The 13,542-nt window shown below is 40.8% G+C and overlaps 1 protein-coding gene across 1 annotated transcript in view; it reads right to left on the reverse strand.

Moving 5' to 3' along the window:
• The window catches only part of dcc (DCC netrin 1 receptor), a gene marked incomplete at its 5' end in the record, with an annotated part of 123,842 nt that extends 111,122 nt beyond the window's left edge, over nt 1-12,720 (reverse strand). Inside the window, one exon of the mRNA XM_079449703.1 lies at nt 12,636-12,720. Coding sequence (XP_079305829.1) covers nt 12,636-12,720 — 85 coding nt within the window. The remainder of the gene's footprint in view (nt 1-12,635) is intronic.
• Nucleotides 12,721-13,542: the final 822 nt, after the last annotated feature.

Below are 13,542 nucleotides of genomic sequence, written 5' to 3' on the forward strand. Positions count from 1 at the left end.
GGACGGCTCACAGCCGGTCAGACATTAAGACCGTAAGCTCTCCTGAAGTTTATATTGTCCATCACTGTCAGCGTTCAATGATCGACCTTTACGTTGAGCATCAGTTAAGTGTTATCAGTGCTACAGCCGACTCTGAATCCTGCGATAACTCTCCTCGATCTGTCACAGGACACAACTACACCAGGACATGACTGCGCTCGTGAAGACAAACAGAGCCGGATGCTGGAGTCTTGAGTGACACATGAAGTGTGGATTAGACACGCCCCTCTTTCCATAACTCCACCCTTCACAAACACGTGGAGGGATATATAGCATATAGGGCTGGGACCATATGTTGTGTCATTTTTATTCTCATAATATAACCTGCGTCTGACACCTGTGTGGCTTCATGGGTTGTTTAATAAAAAGGTCAAGTTCATTTTCACCTTTTAGTTTTTAATAAAGACAACAAAAAAAACTGTTTATTTCAAATAAAGCACCACTGTCTATAACATTTCATTAATCTGTTTATTCTCGAAAAGTAGCAAATAAGTGTCAACAAGAACAAAGTATAAACGGTCAGTCTCCACCAGCTGATTCTAATCAGAGGGTTGATTCGTGGGAAATAGTGAGTGAACGAGTGGACATCGGATGTACACTCAAAATCAGAATGCATTGTGGGTAAAAGGTAGTGATAGAATGCAGGGAATGAGTTTTGGACAACGCTTCAGAAATGGTGGACACCCGATACAGTGCACTATATAGGAGATAGCGGCGAACGTAGACGCACATATTCTATCACTGTTCTTCAAACCTTTTCATGATAATAAAGTATATTTATAATGATGATGTTTGACGAGTGTTGCACAGTATAATCTTGAAGTGAGCCGTAGATCACAGAAGAGCTGCAGAAAACACAGAATCCAAGCCTTGTGATTTCATTGATATGCAGTCCTAGATATATATGTAGATGGATAGTATGGATATTTACATATGCTCTTGTGATGCGTAGAAGTTTCAGATCTGCCCATTTGGCTCTCATTAGACACACCCCCATTTCTTAAACCCCACCCTCCCACAAACACTTAATACTTCATACACACAAAACACATTTACAGTATGTTTGTTAGTGTGTCATGAGTATGCGGTATGAATGAATGAAGTGCACAGCTTTCACAGGGAATAGAAACTTCACTACATTGCATTGTTGGATAGAGTTCATCAACTGATGTCCACTGCTTGTTTAATTCAAGTTCTGATAAAGTTTGTAGGCCATTTCGTCATACTTTAGACTGTGGAGTTTGTCTGCTTTTAATCAATGTGAAAAGCGCCATATAAATCAATCTGACTTGACCTGAAAAAGAAAGACAGACTATGTTTGACAGCGCTTTACTTCAATCATAATGATGACGGAAAACAGCAGGCGAAGCTTCACGAAATGAGGACAAACACTGTAGGGCTGGATACACATCTCTGTCCCCGTCCGTCTGTAAGATTTCACTCATTTGTTTTTCGGCCTTTGCCATGATGGGATGGATTTTATTTCATGTCAGAACAATTTCACGAGTTAAAGAGAGACGTCAACACGCTCACCGTGAGCAGAATCCACGCTGATAGAATCAAAGCCAACGACAGACTCATCCGTCCTCAACAGCTCGTCTCTGGGACGGCATTAATAAAAAGACCTGAACATCACACACACACACACACACACATCACTCGATCACACAACAATCAGCATTTACTGCTTTAATAGCACCTGAAACACATTTATAATCTCTAGAGATGTTACTTTCTCTTACTATTATTCACTCATACCTTAAACAGACTTTGCACATATCTCTTTCCTACAGTAACCCACTGCCTTCATGTATGTTGTGAACTTCTATATAGTGAAATTGAATTGAAATGTTTTAGAAGATAAATAATAAGTGTTCCCAGTATGAGGACTAAATTATACAAATACAGTGAATTGAGCGAAGTAGCTCTTCTGAATCACAGAGATTTAACCTGAACATCAGAAGCCCGCAGTAAAGATGTCGACGGTCTGTGAGAGGTCAAACACACAGCGCATGTTAAAACCGTCTCACATCTGAAGATTTTCTCTGTTCCGGATGAGCCTGATGGTCAATCCATCAGCCGCTCGTGTGTCTGTGCGTCTCTGAAACATAACGTCTTATGTGGCGCTCTGTGTGTGTGGTAACGGTGCTCTTTTAAAGCAGGATTTATGTCTGCAGGCAATGAAAAACTTACAGGGCTGATCCTGGACTGTGGATCAGACACCCTGAAGCTCAGATCCAGAGCTTTAATGCTGATGTCACACACACACGGGCTGACATATATGTGTGTGTGTGTGTGTGTGTGTGAGGTGTCTGACCCGGTAAATCCACACGGCTCGCCTCTGATTCATTAAAGTATTGTTCAGGTTAAAGTCTCTGAAAGGATTTTTTGTGAGAGCCACAGGAAGGACTTAAGCTCAGACCATAAAACCCCCATGATTCTCTGATAAAAAAAATAAGGATGATGAGATTTCCAATAACCTTTTGTGCATTAACACACACTGACTCTGAACCTCTACACACAAAACTGCTGTGATACCCGCTAGAATTCACACACCAGCACCTCATAGCCGGACTCATTTACCGCGGTAATACATCAGATTGATTCACTCCTTCATGAAGCTCATTAATTAAAGACATTTAAAACATTGAGGCGCATGCTGGGAATAATTCTACAACAAATACGATAACATCTGAAAGTCAACTGTGGGCTGAACTAAACTTCCTACAAACTATTAAAATACCCAACTATTAATAATCTACACATGCTGAATAATACACCGCACTTCAAGACTTTAAAATAAACATTTCTTTGCTCAAATGTCATATGCCTTAAATACACAAGTCAACTGTTGACAATGAAGTAGTAAAATGATCTTAGAATGAGAAATGTCAGAGTTTATAATGGGACTTTTCACTTTCAGGCTCTCTAGGAGAGCATGTGAGAACTTAAAGTCCCAGTGAAATGAGAAATGCCTATTTGTATTTTCTCATGAAATATTGCAGCGTTTATTGTAAATAGTTTATCAATGTGGATCGTTCTCTTTTAAAATTCATGTGCCCTCATCATCTTCAGTTCAAATCTGAAAACACACTTCCTCCCTCTAGTGACTATCCATCTGAAATGACATGTGTTAGACGGCTTGGGCGGAGCATCCGTTAACTCCTCCCCTTCACCTGTCAGTCTGCTGCCAGTTCCATTTCAAAATGCAATCACAGAAAAAGACAAAAAAGCCATGCCCATTAGTTTTCTGCGTCGAAATACCATTTTACTCGGAAATGTGTCAAAATAAGGAAGTAAATACAATGGCAACTTCCGCTTCATGGGGGAGATTTCCTCAGTGATAGCAGCCTTGGCCACCGCTTCATTAAATTCATCAATTAATTGCCTGTGAGAGGAGCACAGAGGAGCGCTGCAGATGATGCGTTTCTGAGAGACCGCAGATGGTCATTCTGGCATCAACGCGACAGACAGACAGAGCTAAAGACAGGTCTAAACCCTGTCTGTCTGCCGTGATGGAGAAGATGCTGTTTGCTCATCCTGCATCTGCGGTCAAGTGCATCTCACATCTTGAGCAGCAGAAGCCAAATCAAACAAGCAAACACAGTCAGCATGCGGCCGCATGTGCTGCGAGTTATTAAACCCCAGACTCCATCAGGGGCCCGACACACACACACACACACACACACAGGGGCGACACAACGACAGGAGGTTCAGTGTAAGGGAAGGAGGACAGACGAGCAAATGAAATAAAAGTCAGGAGCAGATGTCTATTTCCAGCTGTCTCTCTCACTTTACTGTCCATCTATTGGGTGAGGAGGGTCTCAAATAAACTTTTCATTAAATCTGCTCATTGTTTTCTATGAAATAGTGGACATTGTTTTCTCTTGATTGACAGCAGTGTTTGAGGTATCATAAACACACTTCTTTAACGTGTTAATTACTTCAGCATTTGGTCAACAAAAATATTGTCTTTCGACTCACTTTACTGACTCATTATCTCAGAGCGCGACAAAAGCCGTTAAGTGTGACGCCGGCCCGTATGTTCTCTGCTCTTTTATCTTTAACCTGCCGTGAATTCCTCCTTCTGTTCCTGCACAAAGACGCAGGGGCTCATGGGAATCACAGGGTCACAGCGTGGCCTCTTTATGTAGCGACATGAGCGCGGCTCTCTAATGACCCCTCACAGCGACATCACACACCCCTCTGTGTTGACAGAATGCGGCGGGCCAATTACCAAGAGCAAATTACAGCCGAAATAAAGAGAGATGGAGGGGAAAGAGTGAATCAATGAAGAACGCCTAACGTCCCGTTGAGAGACTCTCCGCCGGCCGGCTGTTCACCCCATCGGGGCTCAGGTTGGTGCACCAGGTGCAATTAGAAAAGGGCAATAAGGAGTGAGAGGGGGCTTCTTTTATTTATTCATTTTTCTTGACTTCATTAATTCGCCTCTTTTGTGCCCAATTCTACACTGTTCATTTAGTTTCATGTATTTTTTATATGGCTTTTTATGTTGGATTTCACTGAGAGATCTGCCCGGTTTAGTGATTTAGCAAATGCTATTATACTTGTCAAGGTTTAAATCGTCCTCCACTCGGTCAGAGAAATGCTGTTCCTCTGCACCAGGCGTGACTGAATCTGACAGAACGAAGCTCTCGCCGCGGTGAATTAACCTACTGCACCACATCACATCTGAATCAGCCGACGGAGATGAGCAGCAGAAACTGAAAGACTGTTCCAGAAAACCTTTCATTCAACATCACGTCATTCTAAACTCATACGACACATTCCTTCGCACGTCTTTTATGATGGTTTATGTGCTTTTGTCCTTGCCGGACCTTAACATCCCCTGGAAAAATACACATTGTGAAAATCACAAAGGATTGAAATGACATGAGGAAATGACAGGGTGAACTGTCCCTTTAAGACTTACACAAAGAACAACAGCACACCAACACACACATCACAACTCAGAATTACATCTCAGAACCCAATTAAACACACACGCACACACATCACAATCCTACACGCTCAGAACACCAACACAGTACATTAAGCCTAACGCAAAGTGTACTTCCTTCAAATCATACGGGTCTTGATGCATGCGCATTACGACATATTGCCTGACCTCTCCGGGCCTACAGGGGGCAGGTTTTCTTCTGCGACCTTAAATCGATGCTCCCAGGACACGGTTGTCCACCTAGTGGTTAAACTGGTTACTACTGCAAGAAATGAAATGCGCATGCATGTCCTGCACGTACTTTGCACATGGCGTCATGGCACTGTTCCAAGTGCAGATAGAGGCCGGCGAGGGATTTTCTCAATTGGGAAACACGTTCACAAACTCAAAATGCCTATGTTTTGCATTGATGTTGGACAACCATGAAATCACAAGGTGTTTTTATTGTGCAGCTTAAGGTGATGTTCATTAAATGGGAACATGCGAGTATTAACTGAGAAACCAAGATAAAAGTGGTTTGTTAACCAGAATCTGCGACCAGGTGAGCTCAAATAGGCCCTTTTCACATGACGTCACGCATCTTCCGTTCTGCTGTGAAGCAGTGTATCGTTACTTCCGCTAGTGCCTTCATTATGGAGTTAACCAAGTCCCTTACACAGCTGACACAAATACAGCTAGATGACAAGTCGCTTACGACAAGATCAAAATCTTATGAAGGTTAGTGTTTTCTTTTCTTTTTGCGTTAGCGAAGGTGCTAGGATAAGTACTCGAAAACATGTTCTGTCAGTCAATAACCTTACGAAATATTAACATGCCTGATACTAAACACAATAATAATCTTACCGATGTCTTGAACACTTGTATTTTCAGTCGCTGTTGTTAAATTTTAGTGCGAGGGCAAAACGCAAGTTCTGATACACTGGTTTGCGAAAAGGCGAAAGTTGAATGACGTCATTGTGAAAATGGCCTATTCCTGTCAAACCTCGTAATAAACACTAGCTGCTGTTAAAAGAACAAGAAGTCTTTATTAAACGGATAAAGTGACACATCTCACGTTAAGGGTGTCTTACCCATAGAAATCCATTATAAAGAAACAGCTTAACATCCTGAAACAATGACCACGTAAAAGGTCATTTCTATTAAACCTTAATTGTAATAAACACCAGCTCTTGTTAAAAGAACAAGCAGTTTTTCTGTTGATAAGAATAGTCTCACGTTAATCTTGTTCTTCATAGAAATTCATGGAAGAAAACACAACAGGGTTTAGGGCAGTGACAAACTGAGTTCTCATGCTTACATTTGATATCAGTGACAGACAAAAGTATTTCACTTGGTTTTCTGTGGTCGTTTCCTTTAAATGTTCTTCTACAGGGAAGAAACGCTTCATGTTCGATGTTTCAGTTTATCCGTTTAATAAGGGCGCGCGGTCTTTTAACAGAAGCTGCAAGCTAGTTTTTATTACAAGAAATGTTGCTTTTTTTCAGCTGACCTGGTTGTTGTTTATGTCTTTTGAGTTTTTGAAGGTGAATTTCTAGTGTGGAGAAAATCACTTGGTGACTAAATGTACGCTGTCTCTGGCGTACGCGTAAAAAGGGAACTATACTTCAGGCTTTACACACACTCATAACAATATGACACACACACTACAGTCATACACACTCATGATAATAAAACACACAGAGAGAGAGAGAGAGAGAGTCAGTGTTCGGTGGGCCAAGTGTGGACAGATGGGTTGAATTGTGATGGAAATGAGCAGTGACCCTTTGAACAGGCGGCTCTTTTCAGGGCGAGATATCATCAACTCGTCTTTTCTTTCAGCGCTGTGACTCTGCTGCTGTATGCAGACCAGCGCTCTTTAACATTCTCCTCTCACTGCTTCATATCTATCCCTCGCTATTTCTGTCTGTCTGTTTCTCATTCAGTCTCTCTGTGTGTGTAATGTGGGTGATGCCCATATAGTTAATGTTAAATGTGTGTTAATCTGGCGTCAGATGATGTGGTTTTATGAGTATTGAGCGTGTTTTTGAATCACAGATGTTAGTATAAACGCTGTAAAGCAGAACATGTTCCCTCACCGCTCAACATCATTAGAGGAGCGCTGTGCTTTCAACATCAATTTGCAAACAAAATTCAATAAAATGAGCCGAATATGGTAAACCGTGGGCCAGCGTAGGCAGACTCGGGTTCTGTAATCCAGTCCAGAATACACAACACTCAAGAGACACACTTCACACTTACAGTACATTATTCATCCATTTGAATCATAACCAGAAGAGTCATTTATGTTAAACCATTCTTTATTCAAGAGCACAGATTACACACAGACAACCGCATAAAAGTCTTTAAACCTGCTGGTTGAATTTATTTACGACAAAACATCAATAAAACATTTCCACAAAACATTTTGTAAAGTACGTTTTTCATGACTCGTTAAACGCATGAAGTAATCTTGAGTGAATATTCATGAATTTATTGTAATGATGTTTCATTCTTTACCGTCTTATCGTCATACTGCAGCGGTTTGCTCCATTTATTAGCAAATTGAGAAAAATTAACGTCAGCACAGTAATGTTTCTCTCCGGTGACAGACGAGCATTCATCTCAGTTTATCAAAGCAGATCTAACTGGACACCTGCTGGTTGAACTACTATAACGATACTATAACAGCAATAAAACCACACGGCTCAAGAGCAGGACATCACACTGCTGTTGTGTGTGTGTGTGTGTGTTCATCTATTTGTGTTGCCTGTTCATGTATGGCAACACCGGCCGTATGCGTCTGCAGGAATCCATCTGTTTTTGTTTTCCTGGCATTCGCTGCGATTGTGCAGACCGATACGCTCTCAGAATGACAAACAAGTGAAACCTCACATTTCAATGCGACGCTCCTAACAGATGCGCGTCTCCCCACAAACATATTTCTGTTCTTTTTGTTACTCGCCTGCAGAGGAATCGCAACCGAACCGAACCGATCCTCTATACCAATAACTATATAAATACTACCAAATATCACCAAATGCAACAATAGTACTGAAGAGGAATACTAAATACAGACAAGACAATAAGATCATCCAGTTTAAAGGTCGACACAGCCCTGAATCTTAATGTACACACACACCCTGAGAATATCATGCCATCACCTGACTACACGATCATTTTATAGCAAAACTCTGTCACCCATTCTCAAGTGGGATGTGACCTCGTCTAGCAAAAGCTCTTTTACCTTCTCTATCTGTACAGAGTCCAATTATTCATGTCAACAATATCACAAAAACTCAACAGGATTAATAAATTAAAGGTCCAGTGTGTCATTTTTGGGATGATCTATGGATAGAAATGCAATCTAATAAACAAAGCCATGTCTTCAGAGGTGTATAAAGAGCTTACACAATGAAGCGTTGTGTTTATATTACCTTAGAAAGACCTATTTCTATCTACATACGCCGCGGGTCCCCTTACATGTAATCGGCCATGTTCTGAAAGGTACGGAGAGTAGTGAGCGCTTGGCTATTTACAATCTTGCCACTAGATATTACTGACTGGACCTTTAATACCAAGTCAAGCATCGCTACCGCCAGACAACTGGACACCTTAGCGACCATTTAAAGCAACCTAGCAACCACTCAAAGCACCAGTGAAACTGCATAGCAATGAGTTAACAGCCACCCAGAACATCTTAACAACCAGTAACAGTAGTAAAACCCTAGCAACCACTCACAACATCCTAGCAACCAGAAGCGACTCCAGCATCACAGTGAGATCATTGTGGGTGTGTGTGTACTATTACAGTACTTTTTATGAATACTGTTTTTCTTTCTTTCTATTTAATGTGTGATGATGATGATGTCTGTTCTGCTGTTAAATCAAATTAATTCACTAATTAAGTCTTGACTTATGAATCTATTTCTCCTGCAGCAGTCAGAGACATGTATTTGTGTGGTAAAAGAGGTCACAGTTCTCACCGCTGGCAAATGAAACACAACCACACAGACTTCAATGCAAATGATTCCCTTCATAACATCATGTGTGAAACGGATGGACAAGATGAAGATGGGAAATGCTTTCTCAACAGCAACAGAAGCACGTCTGAGAGACTGTTTGATATGTGGAAGGTAAAGTCTGATTATGTAAGAGAGAAAGCCAGGGAGACATTTTCTTTATTTCACCTTCGTCTAGAGCAAATCAGCTGTGTGTTCAGTAGGGATTATATTGCAGTTTAGTTTTGTTATTTGACATAAATATTATTTTACTTTACAAAGAAATCTGCAGCATTTGAGAAATATTTAAAGGGCAGTTGTTCATTTCTAATTTGTCTCTAAGCTGATTCTACGCTAACTGTATGTACATAATATACACAAACTATAAGAGATAAAAAAAACATAATTCCACTCCATAAAACTCCATTAAGTCACCAAGGATCTTGTCTGTGTGCCAGCATGAAGATAATTCAGAGATAATATTCATGTTTGATCTCACTAGAACAGATGAGAAGAATTACATCCCATCATAAAACTCTCAAACTGTGAGAGAATCACAAACTAATAACACTTCAATTAACCTTCAGCCGGAGTCAAATTCTCAAGTTCAGAGAAACTTTGTTCACGTCTCCACAAACACACAAAGCTTTCTGCGTCTGTCTCCATTCGCCGGCGCAGAGTTCATGCTAAATGAAGTCATATGAAGAAAGAGTGCAGAACTTATGGTGCCGTCAGATGTGATGTTCTGTACCGTATGATGGTTACTGGGCCCCTACAGCGTGTTTTGACAAACGTCAAACTGCATTAACAGCATGCGAAGAACGCCCAAATAACAAATACATCACGGCTTTCACTGCTCATTAATAAGACCCCAACAGAACGCTTTCAGACAGTTACCCTGAGAAATATACAAAATAACTTAAAAATCACGTTAAAGACGTGACATGTTGTAATAAACAATTAGATAAAATGATTCAAAGTGCTGCGGTGTCGTCCTCTCGGGACAAACAGGAGGACATAAACCCATCATTAAAACACATGACATGTTGATGGAGGCCATGCTGCATCACTGACCCTGGATCAGCCATTCTGCATCATAACATTACAGAGAGAAGCTTGTATTTATGAGCACTGGCTGCCGAACAGGTGCTTTACCTCTTAGTGAAGTACAGCACAGACTGAATTTATGAGCACTTACAAAGATTACTGACGCACCGGCGCATTTACAGCATCTGCATCACACACACGCTGCATATATACTGGAACAAAATCTAAATCATGATCATGACTTTGACAGCGACATTTTACTGGAGAAACTCTTCAATATGTGTTATCGTGTTTTAATTGTGTTTAAAGGTTATGCAAATGAACTCTTTAAGTAAAAATGGTATTTCTGTCCTGTCTTTAATTTGCACTTTTTCGTGTACTACAACATAAATACTGTCTTGCAAGCAATGACCATTTAAAAAAATACAATTAAAAATGATTGAGTGACAAAATCATTATATATAAAAAATCTGAAATATATATATATATATATATATATATAAACTTCTATTCTTATATTATAATTGAGTAGCAAAATTAGCCATTATGATTATTTCTGAGGATAAATAACAAAGAATATTCAGCGAAACGCTCTACACAGACAGCAAAACACAACAGCTTAGCACGTGTAGTGGTTGTAGCGATTGTAGATTGTAGCAATTAAACGTCATTATTATTGAAAAACATTGTGCATTTGTTTTGTGCTTGTTCTAATGAGCACTGAAATAAGCAGCGGGGCAACCGAGCCGTAATGTGTTCGAGATTCTATTGAAGCAGATGATGATGAGCCAGTGAGACGCGCGGCTGCAGATGAGAGATGCTGAAGCACTGATGAAGGTGAAAATCACACAAACTATTGAAGCAGCTCAGGTGTGTGGAATAATGTTATAGCCATCGATCTGCCAACAACACCGTGGAATTAGATACCAAGAGCGAATGAATGAGTGAGAGAGAGAGAGAGAGCGTTTAGACGTGCGCAGACGCAGACAGCTGACTGCTCATCTGTATGCAGCAGCTGCGCCGGTGCTGATGCGAGCTGATATGACACACTGTTTAATGCTGTGCATTTTATTATTCCTAACCCTGTGTAACCTGAAAACACACCAGCAGCTAAACGTGCCGTCACATTTCATCTGACAACACGACATCATAGCCGCTGGATATTCACTGCTGTTCCAAAACCAAAAAACACAACCAACACGCATAATTATACACAATAATGGCTGAACAGAAAAACACTGTGTAGCTTGTGTAGTTTGGATAATGTTGGATAATCTTTTCTTGCACTGAATACACACACTTACAAATCGATTTATTTTACTATACCAACCATCATTCACCATCATCAATACATAATAACAGATATGCCCAGATAGATGAACCTGTAGACTCCCATGAGCCATTCAGAAGAGAAGCGACCCGTACGTCACAAAATAAAGACATTACTGTGAGAAATGATTGAGACTCAACAGAGAACGCAAAACATTCTACAGTACACAAAAGGCCATATTTATTACTTCTGAGGAAACATTTATTAAAAAATCCATATGGCAAACAGTCACCTTCAACAACCTTTCTTGTCTCTTGGGTGGAAAACAGAGAGAGCGGCACATCTGTTTCCAATTGAGATGTTTTGATAAATGAAGAGTATTTCTAAAACAACAAAAGCATCCTTCTGCCTCCCAAATACAGACAGCGCGGTATCATCCTGTCTGACTGTAAAGACCCTTTTTAGTTTCAGCTCACTGCAAACAATAATAATGCGATGTACAACGTCCAGATGATTCAACTAATGAATCTAAACATGCTCATTTCAAATATCTGGACACCGGTCAATATAAACAAACCACCTGATGCATATATGATCTTCTCAAACAGACAGGGCTGTGATGTAGAAGTGCGCCTCTGCTGGCGTGATGGGTAAATACACGAGCTGAATCCACAGGCTTTAATCACAATAAACTGATGCTGGACTTTATTATGAAGAACATAAGTTTGAGAAAAGCCGCGTGTGCTGTTCGACACCCAAACCCTCGTCACACTAAACAACACATGATCTAATGCAAATGAACCATGAGCATCCTACAGTAACCATTGTTTAATTATGACATTCATAGTCAAAGGTCACCAAGTGCTTCAGAAGTATAATAAAACGATATGATGGGGTATCTTTATTAAAACAGAGATCGAGTAATTTGCTCCCTTTCAAAAGCACACATTTAAAAAAACATTTAAGTACATTTCACATCTCGTGCGTAACGCGCAGTGCATGCAGACGCTCGACGCGCAAACGCGACGCGGACATATTACGCGCGCGTCACTGCGCATCTGCTGCCAGACAATCATTTAATAACGACTTGAATCTGACACGAGAGAGTCTCGAATAAAAGTGAAAATGATTTTTACAGTCAGACTCAACGAGCAACACGGTCTCTCACCATCAACCGGTGCGCAACTACACCAGTCCTCCCAGTGAACCCGTCAACTCTGGGCATCACACACACACACACTTTGAGAATAAAGCAACATCATTCATGCGTCTTACAGCAGAAGTACACCTGAGCGTCTCTTAAACACGCGATCACGTGTGAGTCTGTGTAAAGGGCTCTTACCGTGTGTCGTGGAGACGCAGGTGAGGACACAGAAGCTCGTGAGAAGCGCGTGAAGTCTCTTCAGATCTCCGGTGACGCGGCCCATGATGATCAATAACGTGACAAATCCTCGATATGAATCAATCAATCCGCAGTTTCATTCATCCGCTCCCGGTACAGAGAACCGATCAGCAGCGAGCGCAACTGAAGCCACGGGTGAGACGGAGCCGTTAAACTGCGCGACTCTCCATCCTCCGGTCCTGACGCGCGGCGGACACACGCGACTCTGACGCCCCGCTCGCGCTGCTCAGCTCTGCGGCGCGATTCATTGATCTGAAGGGGAAGCAGGAAAACCCGGAGCAGAATCCGGATGATGTCCGGAGGAGGAGCGAGTTTATATTCAACACAAAGACCTGTTTCAAAACACTAAATATATCGTGATATACAGAACAACATTCTGTTACATATTACATATATCTGCAATATAGACTCGTTTTATAACATACACACGTTACCTTTAAACCTTTAAACAGTGCTACACAGTAGCTATTGAAATGAGACTTTTAATCTATATACCACAGAAAACATCCACACTAATGATCACAATCAAATGTGTGCAGTTAAGATCATGTTACATATGACTTCACCTCATTAAAATAGTACACAACTCTGAATTATAAATGAATAAAAATCACAAAAATCATATATGTTATACAAAGTGTGTGTTCATATATGTGACACCAAGTGAGCATAACAAACAACGAAACATTTTGGTTGAATGGATTTGTTTTTAAGTGTATTTAGGAGTATAATATATATTTGACAGAAGCTGTAGTTTATTTCTGTAGCCTGTAGCTTCTCACATGTATTGACTCACTGGATCCCAGTGTCTCCCACATACATCCAATTATACCAGTGTGTGTTTTCT

Source organism: Barbatula barbatula, assembly GCF_947034865.1.
Source record: "Barbatula barbatula genome assembly, chromosome: 2".
NCBI lineage: Eukaryota > Metazoa > Chordata > Actinopteri > Cypriniformes > Nemacheilidae > Barbatula > Barbatula barbatula.